Source organism: Mustelus asterias, chromosome 7 (genome assembly GCF_964213995.1).
Source record: "Mustelus asterias chromosome 7, sMusAst1.hap1.1, whole genome shotgun sequence".
NCBI lineage: Eukaryota > Metazoa > Chordata > Chondrichthyes > Carcharhiniformes > Triakidae > Mustelus > Mustelus asterias.
Genome location: NC_135807.1, coordinates 76,109,631 through 76,132,577, shown reverse-complemented (window position 1 = coordinate 76,132,577; position 22,947 = coordinate 76,109,631). Strand labels below are relative to the sequence as shown.

At 44.4% G+C, this 22,947-nt stretch overlaps 1 protein-coding gene across 1 annotated transcript in view; it reads right to left on the bottom strand.

The window, feature by feature from the left end:
* The window catches only part of c7h8orf34 (chromosome 7 C8orf34 homolog), a 408,768-nt gene that overhangs the window by 193,640 nt on the left and 192,181 nt on the right, over window positions 1-22,947 (bottom strand). The window contains exons 6-7 of the mRNA XM_078217096.1: window positions 7,380-7,537; window positions 4,042-4,208 (exon numbers count right to left, since the gene is read on the bottom strand). Coding sequence (XP_078073222.1) covers window positions 4,042-4,208; window positions 7,380-7,537 — 325 coding nt within the window. The remainder of the gene's footprint in view (window positions 1-4,041; window positions 4,209-7,379; window positions 7,538-22,947) is intronic.

The following is a 22,947-nucleotide window of genomic DNA, read 5'->3' as shown; positions in this document are numbered from 1 at the left end:
GGTACATTGAGGGAGAATTTAGCATAGCCAATGCACCTAACCAGCACATCTTTCGGACTGTGGGAGGAAACTGGAGCACCCGGAGGAAACCCACGCAGACACGGGGAGAACGTGCAGACTCCGCACAGACAATGACCCAAGCCGGGAATCAAACCCGGGTCCCTGGCGCTGTGAGGCAGCAGTGCTAACCACTGTGCCACCGTGCTGCCCCTTTCTTCATCAAGACGTACCACTCACCCTTGCCATGGTCTGTGCCTGCGTGTGCCCCCTGATCCCCTGTGCTTTCCATCAAAGTCCCCATCGCCACTAACACATTCCCTCCCCTCCTGCCACCCTCTTTTGGGCCTTACCTTCCATCTGCGAGGAACAGACTTCTCAAGGCTGCTAGCCTTTTCCCCCTGAGTTGCTGACATCTTGCACAGTCTGGTGAAGTTAGGTGGGCTGGAGAGAGCGATATGAATGTGTTGGACTGGTGTTTAAATATGGTGCTGGGACCTTCAAACCCATCAAATGAGGGCGCGCAAGATGACTCAGCTGTCGGCTCACCAGGAAAATCAGCATTAATGAGATTCCAAGTGTAGAATCTGGTGAGGATCCTGCCATTCCAGCCAGTGGGAAAGACACCGCCAGTGCTGCTCGGCACTCAATCTCAAAATGGGAGAATTCCATCCATGCAAACTGAACATGTCCCACACTAATAAGCAGCACTCTTTACATTGGCCAGTGAGATCCCTACTTTACACATTATCAATCCACATCTTCACTTCATTCTCATCCACCCAACCATTGTCATTGACATACACAAAACATCCTGCAAGAAACTTGGTTTTTGGCATGGGTTTTATGTTTGAAAATTACCATAGGTTTGAATTTTGTTTCAATGGTAATGCAGGCTGGTGCCACTGAACCATGTCCTCTCGTGTCCATTGGCTTCCACTAGAACGGTTTTCAAACCTTTCCACGCCACAGTCCAGCTGCTTGGCATATCAAAATTCGTATGCATTCTGTCCACGTTGCTGATATAACATAACGGGTACTCGTGTTTTTGCTGCTGTCTGATGATAAATCGCTGGTAACTGGTAATTTTGGCATTAAGGTGTTTTGATGGTCTCGGAGTGGTCTTGCTGTTCTGCAACACCGCTATTTTTGCTTCATGAAGCTTTTGCTCTGAAATCTTTGCTAGAGTCAGCGGCTGATTTGGCCCATTCAAGTGCGCATGTATCAATTGTAACCATCCTGATGGTTTTCGAGGACCCATTTTGATACCTGCTTCCAAGGTAAGGCCATTGGCTGGCCCCTGTGATCATGACACATTTGGCCTTGGATATTCACTTCAGGACGAATTCCTTCTTCTTCCATTTGTGTTTTTCATTAATAATTCCGGATCCCGGACCTTTCCATTCCCCTCCCCCCCCACCCCCCGCATCCCCTGCTCCCCCCGCTCCCTGACACCCCCCCGGTCCCTGACACCCCCTCCCCCTGCTCCCTGACACCCCCTCCCCCTGCTCCCTGACACCCCCTCCCCCTGAACCCCTCTCCCCACTCCCTGATCCCTCCCGCTCCCTGACCCCCCTCCCCCGCTCCCTGACCTCACCTCCCCCCGCTCCCTGACCCCTTTGCTCCCCACTCCAACCCCCTCCCCGTTCCCTGACCCCCCTCCCCTCGCTCCCTGACCCACCTCCCCTCGCTCCCTGACCCCCCTCCCCTCACTCCTTGACACTGCTTACCCCCGCTCCCTGACACCCCCTCCCCCCGTTCCCTGACTCCCCTCCTCTTGCTCCCTGACACCCCCCCCTCCCCTCACTCCCTGAGCCTTCCCCGCTCCCTGCCCCTCCTGCTCCCAGACCCTCGGGTTCCCTAGCCCTCCCGCTCACTGACCCTCACCGCTCCCCCCTGCTCCCTGGCCCTTCCCAGCTCCGCGGCCCTCCCTGCTCCCTGCCCTCTCCCTGTCCCTGCCCTCTCTGCCTCAGATCCTCCCCACCCCCAGACCCTCCCTGCCCCTCCCGCCCCCTGATTCTTCAGCTCCCTGCCTTTCCTGCTCCCCAACATTCCAGTGCACTGCCTCTTTGGACCACTACCACTCTTGCTCTCAACCCTTCTTTTCCCCAATTTAAACTTCCTACTTCCTGAACTTCCTTAAACTTTCTCCTCCCTGAAACAGTGTGTCTGTCTGAGTAGCCTCCACCATGGGATACCCCCTATTGATCTCTCCCTCGAGGCTTCCCACCACACCAAAAGCCTCTAATCCCACCCTCTCCCACCACAAAGCCTTGGACTTCTGCACCGCACCTCCCCCCCCCCGCTCCCCCCCGGCCCATCCCAGGATCATCAATCACACAATCGATATCCCCCTTTCTCTCTCCACCACCTAACCCTGACTGATGCCCTTACCCATTGTCAGTCAACTACCATCCCCAACCCAACCTGTTTGACCCATGATCGAACCTATTCCAATCAACCTCCATTTTCCTCCCACGCCAGTGTAGGTATTTTGACCCACATCTTCAATTGCTAACAGGTTGTGAATGGGTGTGGGCAGGATTTAACAATCATATTTGTGGAGGGTGTTTCTGGATCCCGCCATCTCCAGGACACACTAAATTTTCAAAAGAAAATTGGGGGAAGGAATGGCGAATCATTTAACTCTTTGCGGAGTTTGTTTATGTGCTAGAGAGGATAATAATGCAATTTTCAGTCATAAATCCAGTGAAACCGAACAGTTTGGTGCATTATTGCACAGCTGTCAGGTTCAATACAGGAGGAGTTATCTTTATATAATGAAGGATCCCGAGAGATGGGGTATCTTGGTTCGGATGCGAGCATTACTTTTCATTTAGCCGTATGGCCACTTTTGTGAATGCTCGTTCTGTTGTCCCTCCGAGGTGCTGCCGACTCTCTCCTGCACGCCAGCGGTAGACACCATCATGACTGTGGTCTGTCTTTGCCATTTGTGTTCTGCTGACAGTTCCAGCCTCCTGGAGATGCTTGGCGCTGCTAATTAAGTGCCAAGTTCACTGCAAGCCCAATCAAGGCATTTACATTTCAAAATAATGTTGCATATGTGATGTAGTTGCAGCGTAGGGTCAGGAACCCATAAATTATTCAGGTACCGGGTTCCCAACTCTGCTTTGAAAATCTGCCCCTTTTGTCACTAATGCGACATGACATGCCTCATATCCCTCTTTCTCAGTCTCTATTTTTCAAATAGCACGTGGAAAAGAGAATGTGTGTTCAGCTTTTAAAGTTCGAACTGCAATAACTAAAAAAAACTAAAACGCTCCTCCAACAGCCTCAAAAAACAAACAGTAAAAAAATGGATACTGAGAATAACACTCAACACAATACATAACAATAAACTGAAGCAAAATGCATAATCTGGAGACTCTTCACAAAATAAAATGGATCACCTTTTAAATGCTGACTTCCTATTAACCCAGAATCATACAGTATTCCAATGAATTATAAAAGTTTATTTCATTCCGAGATTCACATGGGAAATTTAGTATGCAGGAAACATTTAAATTTTTCACATGAACAGCAGGCAGGCATAGAAGAACATTCTGCTGGTGGTGACACTTGCATGTGAATCGCTCCACTCTTTAATTTGAACTCCTTTGCCTTCTCCTTTGCTTTACTAAAACTTTAAAAGGGAACTCCCCTGCAAGACTTCTGATGAAAACACCTCCATCCAAAATGTTAATCATATTTTTCCTTTCCAGGCGCTGAGGTAATCCTAGCGCTTTCAAATTTCTTGCAAACTCTTAGATCATAGATTATGTAGCAAAGGCTATAATTAGGATATGCTATACCTTGCTGTATGGTCTCATGCTGAGATGAAAGATTTCTTCCTATTGAGCGGCAATAATGTAGCGCTTGTGCATCACAAAAGCTCATCTTTTTATAAAAATACAAAATACTGTGGATGCTGGAAATCTATTCTTTTACTGATGGTTATGCGGAATGCTTTGAACAAAATCTGTAATTTGGCACTTGTGAATGTATTCCTATAATTGTGTGTTAAGATAGAGCCAGGTGTCTTACCCAGTAATTCCATTGCATCGTCCTCATCCTCTATGTCTTCTTCTGGCACAGATGGTGTAGCGCTGTGCACTGAGTCAAAGGAATCCTGGGATAGCATTGCAGCTAAAAGCTTCTTGTGCTGTTGCTGCTGCTGTCTTAAGCCTTTACTCTTCTGCTCCAACTTTGTGCTGCAAGAACATTTTGGAATAACTAGGTAATTTTGAATAATCAAGCTGCCATGGGGGCAGTTCAAATCAACTGCTAAATAATAGTCACAGTAAACCCTTTTTGACTTCTGTGTTGTTGCATTGAAAACATGGGTTTGATTTAATGCCCTCTGAGAGTCACCCCTGTCCCTTTACGTGTGATGATGTGGAGATGCCGGCGTTGGACTGGGGTAAACACAGTAAGAAGTTTAACAACACCAGGTTAAAGTCCAACAGGTTTATTTGGTACGTGTGACACAGCCCTCCCCCTCACTGATGACCTCCCCGGCAAACCCCCAACCTGCCCTACTCTCCTCTCTCCAGGAATCCCACAGTGGTCTCTGGTGAAGGCCTCACTGCATTATCAGCAGCAGCATCCTAAATCCCAGGGAGGACCTGGCGCTGGCCAGCTAAGTGCCCGAAAGGCACTTTATTCAGTCGGGCCTCCTCAATGAAGCAAAGCAGGTTTCCCACCAAGGCCCATGACAGGAACATTAAATCCAGCTCTGTGCTATATTTTTAAACTGTTAATATAAAATAAACATTAATTTATGAATTAACTTTTCAGCAAAGTTTGAGCCTTCACTTTAAGTGCTGATAATATTGGATTGATGAGGATGCTCAAAGCTCAGAAATGGCAGTTAGCTTTGGGAAATTCCAGTTAAACCTGCAGTCAGCCCAAATATGACAGCACATCAACACCGGCCCAGGCCTCCTGAGGGAAAAGGTTGCCTGGCTGTGCTGATTATCAGTAACCCCCACAGCTTGCCTCCTGGGCTTGTAGAATCTCACTAGCTGTTCTGTCTGGAGACAATACACATCTCTTTAACCTGTGTTTAATGTTCCCTCCACCCACATTGTCTGTACCTTTAAGACCTGGCTGGCTGTAGGATTTGCATTCTAATCAGTATTCTGCAACTTGATTTTGTCTGTTTGCACTGTTTGAGAGCACATTTCCACTCCATCTGACGAAGGAGCAGTGCTCCGAAAGCTTATGGTATTTGCTACCAAAAAAACCTGTTGGACTTTAACCTGGTGTTGTGAGACTTCTTACCGTGTTGCTGACAACACAGATTCCCCGGGGACAGGCAGCACAGTGGGCTACTGTAAAACCCCAGTTTCTGCATGATATGCAGGTAGCGGCCCGTACTGCTGCCTGACCCCAAGGAATCTATGTAGTCTGTGTCCTTCACAATCAATAATTATGGTTTGTAACTATTTAGAGCAACATCTTGCACGTTTGAGAAAACCTCTTTCATGTTTGAGGGTGTAACCTTGCTCACATTATACTGTTAATTTAGTCACATTAAAGTCCCCGCCCTCCGATCACCACTTTGACTGTCTCCTCCCCACTCTTGCAAGCACGTAAGAACTGGGGGCAGGAGTAGGCTTTTTGGTGCTATGAGTCTGATCAATGGGATCATGATTGATCATTTGCCTCAGCTTCATCTTCCCTATCCGTATATTCCTTAGTATCTAAAATTCTAACGATCTCTTGAATACACTCAGTGAGCTTAAAAGCAAATTACTGTGGATAATGGAATCTGAAAGCAAAAGAAAAAGTGCTGGAAAATCTCAGCAGGTTTTTTCTCTCCTTATAGATGGTGCAGACCTGTTGAGATTTTCCAGTATTTTCTCAGTGAGCTTATCTGGGGTGGAGAATTTCACAAATTCATAACACTGAGTGGTGACATTTTTCCCAATCTCAGTCCTACATGGCCAATCTCTTTTTCTGAGACTGTGGACCTTAGTTTCAGATTCCCCAGCCATTGTAAACATTTTTTCAACGTTCACTCTGTCAGGTCTTAAAATTTATGTCTCAATTAGGTTACCTTTAATTCTTGTAAACTGCAGGCTACCTTTAATTCTTGTAAGGGAATATAGGTCTCACCTACTCAATCTCTCTTCACAGGTCAATCGGCTTGGAAGAATACCCATCCGTAGGGTACACTTGGGTCACAGTTGCAGATTTTTGTTCATTCAGCCCCACTTTATGCATGGAGCCTCTGGTTCCAATGGCCCTCCATCCTGCCACAGTGAAGCCACCTCTGTGAGGAGGGGAAAGGCGTGGAGGGATCACAAAATCACCCCTAATTTGGACTTTAACTATGCAAATTGGCTCACACCTCCAATGTCCAGGCAACCGATCTGCTTCCCATCCCATCCCAGGGGAAAATTACCCAGCATGGGAATGCATTGGCACCATCTCAATGTGGATTCCTGCTATTTTCCCAGCCTCTTTAGGCCTCCAAATCTGCAACCACTGGGCTAAAGCAGGTGAGATACTCGCCACAGAATACCCAGTCCCCGATCTGCTCTTGTAGCTGCAGCATTTATGTGAATGGCCCAGTTAAGTTTCAGGGCAATGGTGACCCTCAAGGTGTTGATGAGGAGGATTTTAGTGATGGTAATACCGGTTAAGTTGTCAACAAGAGCACTCTCTTGTTGGAGATGGTCATGGCTTGGCAATTGTGTGACATGATGTTACTTGCCACTTTTAAATATTGTTAAATGTAACAAGATAAGATAGATAATTTTCTAAACACAAGGAAGGTGGTCGTGTTTGTTGGAGACCAATTGTCTCAACCAGGCCTGAATGTTGTTCAGGTCTTGCTATCTGCATGGAGTGCCTCAGTATTTAAGAAATTGTGAATTCTACTGAACACTGAAATCATCAGCAAACATCCCCACTTCTGACTTTCATGGTGGAGGAAAGGTCATTGATGAAGCATCTAAAGATAGGCCTAGGACACTGCCCTAAAGAACTCCTGCAACAATGTTCTGGAGTTGAGAAGATTGGTCTATAACAACCAGAACCATCTTCCCGTGTGCTAGCTAAGGCATGAACCAGAGGAGCATTTCCCCAAATTTCCCATTCACTGCCATTTTAGTAGGGTTCCATAATGTCACACTAGGTCAAATGCTGCACAGTGAATACACAAATATTTTGATAACATGCTGAAGAAGTTAATAAGGTGCTGAATGCATTTGAAAGCTGTATTTAGAAAATTATCTATCTTACCTTGTTACATTTGATAATATTTATTGGCATTATAATCATAAAGTACTGGCCATTTAAAGTTGTGGCCAGATTAAAATTAAGAAGGAACACCAGTCACTGGGAACCTTGGTGACATATTTCCTAGTGTTTACCTTCCTGAGCTGTGGCTATCCTCATTTTCATCTTTAATTCTGGGAACTGGAGGTTGCAGCATCTCTGCAGCCAAAGGATCAGCATCAGTTTCCTCACGACCAACCCACTCTCCAACCACTCTTGGTCTGACAAGGGATGAATTGTAAACCTGTAGGTCCTGAAGCAAAAAGGTTGAAGTGTTAGGTCATTTTTTTCCCCCTGATCATTGTGCAAGAACGTAGACTCAATTTAAGAACTGACATTGAACAATGGGCAAACAGAAATGCCACTGCACACACCTGCAGAACGCATTTAATCTTCAGTCAATGAATTCCCTCCTCAGGCTCAGAATTTTCACCTCCCTCTCTGGCTCTATAAACGGCCTTGGAACCCAGCTGTCTGACCAAACGTAGCATATGCACACTGAGGGTGCACACTCAAGTACTCATAGTAAGAGAGGCAAGAAATATAGCATTGGCTATTATTTTCATTATTACTCTCTGGCATGATAATGGTCTTTGGCAGGGCGCCACTCTTCTGGCATCTTTGGAACTTGTGCCTCGACAGATGTGGGACATTTGTCCTGAATACTAAAATTCATCCTGTCCCTGCAACCTGAATAGGCACAACATCCGGAACAACCAATATCTGGAAAATCTAACCCTATTGTGTTTCCTGAGGGAGAGTAGGGTGTGGGATGAGTCACTTTCATAGGTGTTTTCTTACATTCTAGCACATTTTAGAATCTGTCACATTGTCACAATGTAATACCAGGGAGTCGGAGGAAATTGCTGCCTAGTCAATCACAATGAATGCATCTTATCTGATTATACATAGTTTGCCTTACTTATTGCCGTTAATGGGGCAACAAGATTACTTTATCTAATCTGAGAAGAGTAATGCTGAGTTGACTGAATTGAGATAGGCTAAATCCCATTTCACACAGGACATTTATCAGTAACACAGAGAAAAGACATACACTGGTCTCAATTGGGTTCAAACTTAATTATTGAAATTGAAGCACCAGTATATTATAGTCAGTGTAACGTCCAATCCTCCCATTTTATTTCACTTTTTTATCTGTCCTACTTCAACTTTGTTCAACCTCCTCAGCCTCCTACTCTGTTTCAGCTCATCTCAAAGTAAACTCAAGGAACAGTACCTCATAGAATCCTAAAGTGGTTACAGCAAAGGGGGTCGTCATTTGACCTATTGTCTCTGTGCAGCTCTCTTCAAGAACTCAGCCAGAGCCACTCTACTGCCTTTTTCCTGCAATCCTGTTCTCGCCTCTCCTTGCCACCCTCAACTCCAACCCCTTGAATCAGATTGTTCCCGTTCTCTCAGTGTGCTCCCAATGCTACCTCAGTTCAAATGTGGTGCCCAGAATGGGACTCAATGTTCCAGTTGAAGCCAAACCGCTACTTTATAAAGATTGTTCATAATGTCCTTGTTTTTGTACTCCATGGTTCTATTTATAAAAATCAGGCTCCTGTATGCCTTTTTAAGCACGCTGGATACGAGTGCAGTGACAATACCACTGCCTCACACTTGTGGTCAGTACCTCTGCAATTTCCATCCTTCTCTCTTGAATGCATCTGATCTGGTCCTGGACATATCAACTGTTTCTTTACTTTACCATTATAATCACCATTTGCCTTTCCTCTCTTTTGTTATTATGGACCAGATTTGTGTGGAGGGGGCAGGAGGTTCAAGTTTTCTGACTCGACAGACCCATCTCCTTTAGAAGGTCGTATTTTCATATTGGGGAAGCAGGGGTGGGATGGAGTTGGGCCTACAGTCGAATGGAGGCAGGGGTATAGCCAGGCTGGCAAGACAATGGTCCAATTCTCAAGATGAGTGTCAGGACCTCAAAGCATTACCCCTCAGCCACGATCTATCTGACTTGCCATGTCTTCATGCCCCCCAATATTGCCATCCACTCAGACACACTTGATAATGAAGTGTATTTTGAACAAATTCACCCATATCCGGGTAGTATTGGATGGCTTCCATCAGTTCCTATAGGGAATCCTGGAAGCAGTGAAGGTTAATGACAATGGGTGGGTGAGATTTTACGACCTCGCTGGGCAAGGCGGTAAAATTCCGGCCAATGTGTCTGATTTTCTACCCCCTCCCATTGGAAACAACAGCAGTTCAAACGGAGTAAGAGATTGAAATGGTAATAACTATTATCATGCCCAGTAAAGATGTATCATATTCCTAACCTTTCAGGTACAGACCTTATTCAATGCGGACTCTTTGAAATTAACTTTTCCTTTAACAAGTGGACAATGTGCTGCAAAGTTGTCTGAAGGTCTTTAGAAACATTTAAGCGGTTATTGGACAGGCACATGGAGCACACCAGGATGATAGGGAGTGGGATAGCTTGATCTTGGTTTCAGATAAAGCTCGGCACAACATCGTGGGCCGAAGGGCCTGTTCTGTGCTGTACTGTTCTATGTTCTATGTTCTAAGACCTGTCTTCTGTATTTAAAAACTGCCTCACTGTCTCAAAGACAAAAAGATACATTCCAGATGAAGAATTGTCAATTGCAACTACCCTGAAAGCGTCAGGAGATATTCCTGAATAGAATGGGGCTTTTTGAAACAAAGAAGGTGATTGTCTAAAGCTCCTCAGGATGAATGTCTTCAAATAATAAAGCAGGAGGTGATTAATTAACCCAAGGCCTTCACCATATCTGGAAAAGGAGCTGCCATTGTGAAGAGTCACATGGTAAGGCCAACATGTTTGTCCCTTTGTAATCTTTAAATGCTGCCTGCACAAAGACCCAGCATCAGAAAAGGCAGCAACGTCCATGTCTAAAAAACCACAAACTCTCCAAGCCTGTTCCTTTTCAGGTCCTCCAATACAGCAAACTGACCTCCTGGTAACAAAACTACAAATAATTTATTTAATGGACTTGCAGAAAGACTTTCCGGAGAATCCTGGAATAACTCTGGCAAATGGCTTTGGATTCATCTAATCTATCCTTCAGGAATGAAGACATCTTATTCATCAGACCTGAAATGCATGTTTTCCAGAACAAGACAATCGTGTGAATTATGGACCATTCGTTTTGCTTATAACTTGTAAAGATGAGCAATTCTCTTCATCTGCACTTTCCTCAAGTGTGTTTGTGCATGTGACTGTGTTAGTGAGTGCGGTGGCATTAGATTTTGGGGTGAGCGTGTAAATAAGCAATCCTTTTTCTGAAAAGCGTGCTGCTGGTTATTCAAATTGTCCACACATTCAGGGGTTAAAACCACACACACAGATCTTCCTCTCAAAAGCTTACAAATTGCAGACAGTTGAGGAAGGAACAAGGATTTCAGCTGTTGTCTCTCACCCCGTCTGTAACAATATGTACTAAGCATTGCTGAGGTCACAGTTAGAATACTGCAATTTTGTATTCCTGTTATATAAAGAGCAGAAAAGCCAGAGAAATCATTCAGCATAGATTCACCAGAATATCACTGGGAGTTCTGCTGTTTGCTTCCTCAATAATTTCATCAAAGTAGATTATCAGGTGAAATTTTTCCTTTTTGATTATTCACTCAGACAGATCGCATGAGTTTCTTCAGATCTGAATGGTGCAAATTGAAATCAGTTTTGATAGTTTCTACACTGTTCCTAGTGAAGGCTGACCCAAAGCACCATATATTATTACCCAGGAGCCTAACTGGTAGAAATCATTTTAGAACATAAGAACATGAGTAGGCCATTTAGGCCCACAAGCCTGTGCTGTCATTTGGTTAGATTTTTTAAATTCATTTGTGGGACATGGGTGTTGTTGGCTGGCCAGCATTTATTGCCCATTACTAGTAGTCCTTGGAGGGCAGTTAAGAGTCAACCACATTGCTGTGGCTCTGGAGTCACATGTAGGCCAGACTGGGTAAGGACAGCAGATTTCCTTCCCTTAAAGACATTAATGAACCAGATGGGTTTTTCCAACAATCGACAATGGTTTCATGATCATAAGTAGATTCTTAATTCCAGATTTTTTTTTATTGAATTCAAATTCCACCATCGGCCATGGTGAGATTTGAACCCGGGTCCATAGAACATTAGCTGAGTTTCTGGATTAATAGTGTAGCGATAATACCACTAGGCCATCGCCTCCCCATTGTGAATAATTTGTGCATGAGTTCCATTCACCTTCTTTGGTTCCACATCTCCATATCACTTTGCATAATAAAAATATTTTTATCCAAGTTTTGACATTTTGAATTGACCTATCGTAAAAAGCTTTTTTTTTTGCAGGGGTGGGGTAGCTCCAAACTTCTACTGTCCTCTGCATGAAGAAATGCTTCATAGCTTCACCCATAAATGGCTTAGTTCTAATTTTAAGATTATTTCTCTCCCCACCTGTAATGATGCATTTTCGGAGACTTCATTAACAAGCAACAAGGGATTCATTAACAAGTCATGTAGAGTAGTTGCATGTTTGCAGCTGGTTCTAAAATACCTCTGCTGAGGAGACCCCCCCCCCCCCCCCCCCGAGGGGATTCCCCATTCTAAGTCCTGATTGGTCACCCAGGCCAGGTGATCCTTATTCTGCTGTGTTGCCCTTAAAGGGACAATCAACACAACATCAGAGGCAATTGTTTCTTGCTATCTACTTGATTAATCATCTTAATCACCTAAAGTAGATCACCCCATAATCTTTTAGACTCAAGGGAACACAAGACTCGTCTATGTAATCTCTCCTCATTATTTAACTTAGTATCATTCTTGTGAACCCTTGTGCATCCTTTAAGGCCTATGTATCCTTTCTGAGATACAGTGCCTAGAACTGAACATAGTACCTCAAATGGGGTTGAAGCAGAATGTTATACAATTGCAACATGACTCCACCAATTTATACTCCAGCCCTATTGATATAAAGACTAATGTTCCATTAGCCTTTTCAATTATGTTTTATGAACATGTTAATTTGTTTTCAGTGATTGCTTACATGGATCCTTAAACCTTCGTATTCCTCTACAGTTTGTAGCTTCTCACCATTTAGAAAATACTCTGATCTGTCTCGAGTACAAAGTAGATGACCTCACATAACCCTACAATGAAACTGTCTGTCACAGTTTTTCCCAGCCATTTAATCATATTCATTTACATCATCAGTCCGGCCTGGACTTAAAGGGGATGACCCGCCCAACCAGAAAACTAAAAACAAGTTATCATTAATTTTAACATCCTTTTCATTCCCATAGCTAAATTATAATACTTTTGGCATTGAAAATGCTTGAACAAAGACAAGAGCTAGTGAACTCAGCGGGGGAAATATTTAATATCTGAATGTGTGCAGTCATTAACCTGGGCCATTCCACTAGTAATTATTTTACATGCAGATGTCAATTCAGCACCTTTTGATAGTGTTGAATCAGCATGTACAGAAGAACTATTAAGATCACTGCAATATGCTGAATTAATGATTATATATTTATCTCTCATCCTGCTGGGTTCAGTAACTCTTTCCAGTCAGACATTTTGCTGTCCATTGTTTTTGAATAAATGTATAAATGAATAATTCTCAAATTGGACAAGAAAATCAAAATATTAAAATTAATTCTTATCTGAGGTGTTGATGATATTGTCAGTTAGATTGCATAAATATTGCAGGAAACACCGAGATTCATATTCGTGCACAGCTGAAGACTATTCGCTTATTTTGGCTGGAATTTTCCAGCTGTTCACACTGGCAGGATCTTCTGGGCCTGCCAATGGCACGGTCCCGCCAACGGCACCGTCCCGCCACAGGTTTCCCGGCGGCATGGGGTACAGTCAATGGGAAATACCATTCGGGATGAGAAAATTCCACCGCTGTGAATGACATGCTGCTTCCCAGCGCGAGAAACACACTGCGGGGAGACCAGAAAATACCCCCTATCTCTCCGCCAATCCTTTGGTGGCACTTCCCAACTAATCCCATCCCCATGTCCGTTCCCCGCAACCCTGTAAATTTTTCCCTTCAATTATTTATCCTGTTCCCTCCTGAATTATACCATTGAATCTGCTTTCATTACCTTGTCAGGAAATTCAAGAGCAAATTAAACAACTTGCTAATTTTTAAAAAGACTTCTTCTTTTGCCAAACAAGTTAAATCTGCATCCTCTGATTCCCAACCATTCCGACACTGGAAACAATTACTTACTCTGTCAAAAGTTTCAACATCGTTATCAAATTTCCACTTAACCTTTGCAGCTTATTCAATCTCTCCAGGCCTCACTCCCTGCTGGCCCCATCCTGGCAGTACCAGCTTGCCATGCAGGACATTGCCCTGCGATGTCCTTGACCACCTGAAGGCTACGCTGGCCTCCAAGCCTCCGGCTTGGTCATCACATCTGCTCTCCATTTTAGGAGACCCAGTAGTGATTTCCACCGGCACTGCGTCACGCTGGTGGGTGACGGGGTGGCGGGGGTGTGCCGTTGGCGGGACCAGAAGATCCTACTGTTGTGAACAGCTGGAAAATTCCAGCCATAATAAGCAAATAGTCTTCAGCTGTGCACGAATATGAATCTCGGTGTTTCCTGCAATATTTATGCAATCTGACAACAGATACAGTGTTAAGCTGGTTTTGAATAGTTAAAGACATTTGAGTGAATGGTAATCAGGTTTTTTTGATTGAACATAGAACAAAGAACAAAGAACAATACAGCACAGGAACAGGCCCTTCGGCCCTCCAAGCCCGTGCCGCTCCCTGGTCCAAACTAGACCATTCTTTTGTATCCCTCCATTCCCACTCCGTTCATATGGCTGTCGAGATAAGTCTTAAACGTTCCCAGTGTGTCTGCCTCCACCACCTTGCCCGGCAGCGCATTCCAGGCCCCCACCACCCTCTGTGTAAAATATGTCCTTCTGATATCTGTGTTAAACCTCCTCCCCTTCACCTTGAACCTATGACCCCTCGTGAACGTCACCACCGACCTGGGGAAAAGCTTCCCACCGTTCACCCTATCTATGCCTTTCATAATTTTATACACCTCTATTAAGTCTCCCCTCATCCTCCATCTTTCCAGGGAGAACAACCCCAGTTTACCCAATCTCTCCTCATAACTAAGCCCCTCCATACCAGGCAACATCCTGGTAAACCTCCTCTGTACTCTCTCCAAAGCCTCCACGTCCTTCTGGTAGTGTGGCAACCAGAACTGGACGCAGTATTCCAAATGCGGCCGAACCAACGTTCTATACATCTGCAACATCAGACCCCAACTTTTATACTCTATGCCCCGTCCTATAAAGGCAAGCATGCCATATGCCTTCTTCACCACTTTCTCCACCTGTGCCGTCACCTTCAAGGATCTGTGGACTTGCACACCCAGGTCCCTCTGCGTATCTACACCCTTTATGGTTCTGCCATTTATTGTATAACTCCTCCCTACATTATTTCTACCAAAATGTATCACTTCGCATTTATCAGGATTGAACTCCATCTGCCATTTCTTTGCCCAAATTTCCAGCCTATCTATATCCTTCTGTAGCCTCTGACAATGCTCCTCACTATCTGCAAGTCCTGCCAATTTTGGATTTATTATTGCCCCACGTATTGGTATACAGTGAAAAGTATTGTTTCTTGCGCTATTCAGACAAAGCATACCTCCATAGAGGATGAAAGGAGAAAGTGCAGAATGAATTGTACAGTCATAGCTAGGGTGTAGAGAAAGATCAACTTAATGTGAGGTATGTCCATTCAAAAGTCTGATGGCAGAAGGGGATAAGCTGTTCTTGAGTCGGTTGGTACGTGTCCTCAGACTTTTGTATCCTTTATCCAATGGAAGAAGATGGAAGAGAGAATGGGGTGCGTGGTTCACGCCCTCACTGGGAAAATCCCAGTATGGCCCTCTTGCGAGAGTTTTTGGTCAGAACAGGAATTGTGCCTGTGAAGGGGGCTGGAAAATTGCCCCCACAATTTCAGGTGCTGTAGGATACCATTTTGAGTTATGCGAAGTTGTAGGATGGAAGGTGTGAAATCTATGTTGGAGCCGCCAAGTTGAATAAATCAAGAGTGAGCAGACACCAGACTAAAGAAAATGACTCTCATCAAAGCTTTCATGTACAAATAATGAATAATTGCCAGAAGAGCTGCATATTTCAGCTCGGGTCTGCTGAGATACTGGAGACAAACTGGCCTTGCCACCAGCGGTGCCAACGCTGACTAAAAAATCTGTCTTTTCACCCGAACCCAAACAAACTACTTCGACTTTTCAGGAAAATCAGAACGAGTTTGAAAAATCCTCAAAATAAATTAAAAAGTTCTTATTATATTGGTCTGAAAATTGGCTGTTCTTTAGCAATCAGATTCTGATCAAAATCCCTGATACAGCTTATTAAATGAATAATTGCAGGCTTGCATTCCTGGATAAGATTGTCAGATTAGGCAAAACAAAGCACGATGAAAATACATTATTCATAAATGCAATTAGAGCTGTATTTCAGCTCACTGCATTGTACTGGCGTCCTGAATTCCTAAATTCTTTCATGGATTCCACAAGAGGAAAGGAAGATTGCTGTAGGGTAGGTTTGACAAGTTTTGAATTGAAACTGGAAACAAACAACACTCTATGCAAATAATACAATTGGAATTCAAGACAATCTATAACAAAGTATCTCAGCTATTTAATAAAATGTAAGTTTATTAAAGCAGTAAAGATATTTCTTTAGAAACATAGAAAATAGGAGCGAGAGAAGAACAATTGGCCCTTTGAGCCTGCTCCGCCATTAAATGTGATCATCCAACTCAGTAGCCTAATCCCGCCTCGCCCCAACTCATATCTTTTGATCCCCTTCGCCTTCAGTGCTACATCTAATTGCCTTTGAAAACATTCAATGTTTTGGCCTGATTGCAAATTCCATAGGTTGACCACTCTTTGCATGAAGAAATTTCTCCTCATCTCTGTCCTAAACCACCTACTCTGTATCCACAGATTGTGGCTCCTTATTCTGGACACCTCAAACTTCAGGAACATCCTTCTTGCATCTAAGTTGCCAGGCCTGATAGAATTTTATATGTTTCTATTACATCCCTCCTCATTCTTCTGAACTCCAGTGAATACAATCCTAACTGACTCAATCTCTCCTCGTACATCAGTCCTGCTATCCCAGGAATCAAACCAGTAAACCTCTTCTGCACTTCCTCTATAGTAAGAACATCCTCATCGAAGAGAGTCGTGCAATGTTGGTCTGTGGAATCAGATGATCTCCTACAGGGCTGCTTGGAGTCAGTGGACTGGTCAGTATTTAAAAACTCTGCGACCAGCCTGAACGAGTACGCCACTACAGTAACTGACTTTGTTCGGAAGTGTCTGGAAGACTGTGTGCCACAAAAGCAAATCTGTGTGTTCCCCAACCGGAAACCATGGATGAACAGGAATATCCACTGCTTGCTGAAGTCCAAGTCAGGCGATACTAACCTATACGAGAAAGACAGATACGATCTAAGGAGATCCATCAAAGATGCCAAAGGACAATACCGGATCAAGCTAGAGTCCCAGGTGAGCCACACTGACCCCTGCCGACTATGGCAAGGTCTGCAAGACGTAACAGGCTACAAGATGAAGGCATGTAAAATCGCCAGCTCCTACGCACCCCTCCCTGATGAGCTCAATGCATTCTACCCACGTTTTGAGCAAGAGGAGGACAGCGAGGGCATGCCCTCCACCCTGGAAGAACCTGTATCTGGGGTCACCATTGCAGATGTCAGAGCAGCTTTCTCAAAGGTCAACCCATGGAAAACAACTGGCCCGGATGGGGTACCGGGATGTGCACTCAGGTCCTGTGCAGATCAGCTGGTGGAGGTATTCACAGACATCTTCAGCCTCTCTTTACAACAATCTGAGGTCCCTATCTGCTTCAATAGGATGACCATCATCCTGGTACCTAAGAAAAACCAAGCATGACTATCAGCCGGTGGCTCTGACATCCATCATTATCATAGAAATCATAGAAACCCTACAGTGCAGGAAGAGGCCATTCGGCCCATCGAGTCTGCACCGACCACAATCCCACCCAGGCCCTACCCCCATATCCCTACACATTTACCCGCTAATCCCTCTAACCTACACATCTCAGCACACTAAGGGGCAATTTTAGCATGGCCAATCAACCTAACCCGCACATCTTTGGACTGTGGGAGGAAACCGGAGCACCCAGAGGAAACCCACGCAGACACCAGGAGAATATGCAAACTCCACACAGACAGTGACCCGATCCGGGAATCGAACCCAGGTCCCTGGAGCTGTGAAGCAACAGTGCTAACCACTGTGCTACCGTGCCGCCCCGAAGTGCTTCAAAAGGTTAGTCATGGCACGAATCAATTCCAGCCTCTTGGACTACCTGGATCCACTACAGTTTGCCTATCGCCGCAACAGGTCCATAGCAGGCTCCATTTCCCTGGCCCTGCACTCAACCCTGGAACCTAGATAACAAGGATACCTATGTCAGACTCCTATTTATTGGTTACAGCTCAGCCTTCAACACAATTATTCCCACGAAACTCATCTCCAAACTCCGTGGCCTGGGCCTTGGCACCTCCCTCTGCGACTGGATCCTGAACTTCCTAACTCACAGACCACAATCAGTAAGGATAGGCAACAACACCTCCTCCACCATCATCCTCAACACCGGTGCCCCACAAGGCTGTGTTCTCAGCCCCCTACTATACACCTTATACACCTATGACTGTGCGGCCAAATTCCCCTCCAATTCGATTTTCAAGTCTGCTGGCGACACCACCGTAGTGGGTCAGATCTCAAATGATGATGAAACGGAGTACAGGAATGAGATAGAGAATCTGGTGAACTGGTGCAGCAACAATAATCTCTCCCTCAATGTCAACAAAACGAAGGAGATTGTCATCGACTTCAGGAAGTGTAAAGGAGAACAACGGGGATGAAATAGAAAGGGTCGAGAGCTTCAAGTTTTTAGGTGTCCAGATCACCAACAACCTGTTCTAGTCCCCCCATGCTGACACTATAGTTAAGAAAGCTCACCAACGCCTCTACTTTCTCAGAAGACAAAGGATATTTGGCATGTCCACTACGATTCTCACCAATATTTACAGATGCACCATAGAAAGCATTCTTTCTGGTTATATCACAGTTTGGTATGGTTCCTATGGCTCTGTCCAAGACCGCAAGAAATACAGAGGGTCGTGAACAAATCTCAGTCCATTACGCAAACCAGCCTCCCATCCATTGAGTCTGTCTATACTTCCTGCTACCTCAGAAAAGCAGCTAGCATAATTAAGGACCCCACGCACACCGGACATTCTCTCTTCCACCTTCTTCCTTCGGGAAAAAGATACAAAAGTTTGAGGTCATGTACCAACCGACTCAAGAACAGCTTCTTCCCTGCTGCTCAGACTTTTGAATTACCTCGCGTTAAGTTGATCTTCCTCTACACTCTGGCTATGACTGTTACACTACATTCTGCACTCTCTCGTTTTCTTCTCTATGAATGGTATGTTTTGTCTGCATAGCGCGCAAGAAACAATACTTTTCACTGTATGTTAATACATGTGACAATAATAAATCAAATCGAATCAAATCAAATCCTTCTTCAAATAAGGAGACCAAAACTGCACACAATTTTCCAGCTCTGGCAACATCAAGGCCCTGTATAATTGCATCAAGACATCCCTGTTCCTGTACTTGAATTCTTTCACTATGAAGGCCAACATACAATTTGCCTCTTTTACTGCCTACTGCACCTACATGCTTACCCTCAAGGGCTGGTGCATAGGGACACCCAGGTCTTATTACACATTCCTCTCTGGCCATTCAAATAATAATGTTTTTGCTACCAACGTGGATAATCTCACATTTATTCAAATCATACTGCATCTGCCGATCATTTTCCCACTCACTCACCTTGTCCAAATCATACAGGAGGATCTCTACATCCTCCTCACAGCTCACCCTCCCACACAGCTTTGTGTCATCTGTAGATTTGGAGATATTACATTTTAGTTCCTCAACTAAATCATTAATATATGTAGTGAATACTTGGGGTCCCAGCACTGATCCCTGCAGAATCCACTTCCGGAAGGATGTTGATGCATTGGAAAGGGTGCAGAAGAGATTTACCAAGATGTTGCCTGGTTTGGAGGATATGGACTAGATTGTTTTCATTGGAGCATTGGAGGATTAGAGGGGACCTGATAGTGGTTTACAAGATTATGACAGGTTTGGTTAGAGTGGAAAGTCAGAGTCTTTTTTCCAGGGTTGAAGAGTCAATTACTCAGGAACATAGGTTGAAAGTGAGAGGGGAAAGTTTAAGACAGAGGTAAGGGGCAGGTTTTTCACACAGAAGGTGGTGAATGCCTGGAATGTGCTGCCGGAGGTGGTGGTGGAAGCGGATTCTATAACAACGTTCAAGAGGCATCTGGATAGATACATGAACAGTCAGGAAATAGAGAAATATGGACCATATAGAGGCAAGAAAATATTAGATGAGAGAGACATCTGTGTCAGCACAGACTTGATGGGCAGAAGGGCCTGTTCCTGTGTTGTACTGTTCTTTGTTCTTTAGTCACTGCCTGCCATTTGGAAAAAGACCTGCTTATTCCTACTGGGCAGCACAGTCACACAGTGGTTACCACTGCTACCTCACAGTGCCTGGGACCTGGGTTCAATTCCTGGCTTGAGTCACTGTGTGAAGTCTGCACGTTCTTTCTGTGTCTGCATGGGTTTCCACCGAGTGCTCCGGTTTCCTCTCTCAGTCCAAAAGATGTGCTGGTTAGGTGGCCATGCTAAATTCTCCCTCAGTGTATCCGAACAGGCGCCGGAGTGTGGCAACTAGGGGATTTTCACAGTAACTTCATTGCAGTGTTAATGTAAGCCTACTTGCGACAATAAATAAACTTTACTCTTTGTTTCTTGTCTGCCAACCAGTTTTCTATCCATCTCAACATACGACCCCCAATCCCATGTTCTTCAATTTTACATGCTAATCTCTTATGTGAGATTTTATCGAAAGCCTTCTGAAAGTCCTAATAAACCACATCCACTGGCTCCCTCTCATCAACTCTACTAGTTACATCCTCAAAGAATTCTAGTAGATTTTTCAAGCATAATTTCCCTTTCATAAAGCCACACTGACCCTGTCCAATCCTGCCATGTTCTGCTGTAAAATCTTTGACAATGGATTCTAGAATTTTCCCTACTACCGACGCCAGTCTTACTGGCCTATAATTCCCTGTTTTCTCTCTACCTACCTTTTTAAGTAATGGGGTTACATTAGCTACCCTCCAATCTGTAGGAACTGTTCCAGTTATGCAGTGAATGAATATGATTTGGAATGCACTACCTGAAAGCAGAGTCAACAGTAACTTTCATGAAAGGTTTGGGAATATACTTGAAAAGGAAACATTTGTCAAGCAATGGAGAAAGGATGGAGAAGTGGGATGATTTGGATATCTATTTCAAAGAAGTTGGCACAAGCAAATGGGGTGGGTGAATGGCCTCCTTCTGTACTGTGTGATTTTACGATTCAGTAACATGGTTTATTTATTATTTTAGTAGAAAGGAATAATCACAGACCCATAAGACGTGATAATGCTTAATGCACTCATGGAATCTAACAAAGCCTCGGCAGAGTACCTTCGCACGATGGCATACAAATCAAAGAAATTACCCTACCTGACCAGTGACATGATTCTGCAATATAATCATGTACATGAATAGCTGTTGTGTGCAACAACCACAGACAAGGTTATGATCACTTCTCCAGCAATGAAAGGAAATAATGTACATATGCAATCCATTGATATATTTAATAGCAGGTTAAAGCTCTAGTTTTGAAATATATCTTGCTGAGGAATTTATTTAACAATAATTCCCAGCAGTTAATTTTGAATTGGTTTACTCCACAGTGAAATAACATTTTTAATTTCACGACAGTAATTTAATTTCTCTGTTAAATATTTATGATTTCACAGGAATGAATTCATGTTTTGCTTCAATAAAGTGAATGAAGAGTTCATGATCACATCTAAGTAAATTTGCTTTTTATCAGATTAAACCCTTCCCACATCTCTGCAATGAGGTAGCGTTAGGATGTGTTCTTGCAGAAAAAAAATCATAAGGGGCCCCTTTTCAGGTCCTTTGTGCCCTTGTGGAGCCACAGCATCCAGACTGAGCATCACATTACCTCCTCCACAACCATGTGCTTTATAAGGAGGATATTGTGTTCTAAAATGAAAACAAAAAATGCTGCAAAAACTCAGCCAGTCTGGCAACATCTGTGGAGAGAGAAACAGAGATAACGTTTTGAGTCCGTATGACTCTTCTTCAGAGCTAAAGATAAGGAGAAATGTGATGGATAATATACAGCAGAAGGAGGGATGGAGCATGTGGAGCAAAGTAGAAGATCAATGATATATGGGAGCTCAAGAGAGATTGCACAGATATGGGTAGGGCACACAACAAAGGAAATGTTGATGGCAGTGTGAAAGACAAAAGGGGTTAACAGTGACATAAAGGTAAGATGGCCCTGTTTGGTGGGGGGGGGGGGGGGGCGGTGGAATGGGAGGAGCAGGGTTGCGGCTGCCTTGGGGCAAAAAAAATTGGATTAAAAGGGTCAAGTTGGAGGAGAAAGGTCACAGTTTAAAATTGTTGAAGACTGTAAAGTGCCCAATGGGAAGAGGAGGTGCTGTTCCTCCAGTTTGCTTAACTGGAACATTGCAACAGGCCAAAGATAGACATGTGGGCATAAGAGCAAGATGCTGAGTTGAAGTGGCAAGCGACAGGAAGGTTGGGGTCATGCTCGGAGACCGAACAAAGGTGTTCCACAAAGTGGTCACCCAGTCTGCATTTGGTCTCCCCAATGTAGAGGAGACTGCACTGTCAGCAATGAATACTGTAAACCAAATTGAAGAAGGTGCAATGAAATGTTCCTTCACCTTAAAGGAATGTATGGGGCCTTGGATGGTGAGGAGGGAGGAGGTAAAGGGGCAGCTGTTACATGTTCTGCGATTGCATGGGAAGGTGCCTTGGGAAGTAAGTAAAGAGTTGGGGGTGATGGAAGAGTGGACCAGGGTGTCATGGAGAGAGTGGTCCTTGCAGAATGCTGACAGGGATGTCACGGGTAAGATGTGTTTTGTGGTAGAATCACGTTGAAATTGTGGAAATGGCGGAGAATGCTCCTTTGAATGCAGAGGCTCTTGGGGTGAGAAGTGAGGACAAGACAAGGACAACTCTGTCATGGTTCTGAGAGGAGGAGATGGGTTGGACACGGTTGTGTGCCCTGTCAACCACAGTGGAGGGGAAACCTCAGTTGAGGAAAAATGCAGACAAGTCAGATGTGCCATTTGCCAAAGGTGGCACATTGGAACAGATGTGGCGGCGATGGAGAAACTAGAAATGGGATGAATTCCTTACAAGAAGCCAGTTTGAGGAGCTGTATTGAGGGAGCTGTAAGAGTCGGTTGGTAAGCTTATCACTCTGGAAATGGAGACAGAAATGTTAAGGAGAGAAAGGGCAGTGTCAAAGATGGACTATATGAAGGTGTTACCATCTTCTCAGGTTTCATAATATGTTCCCAGCCTAGGTTCAATATTCTTTCGGCTCCTCTCTCCTCATTTAAGGTGTTT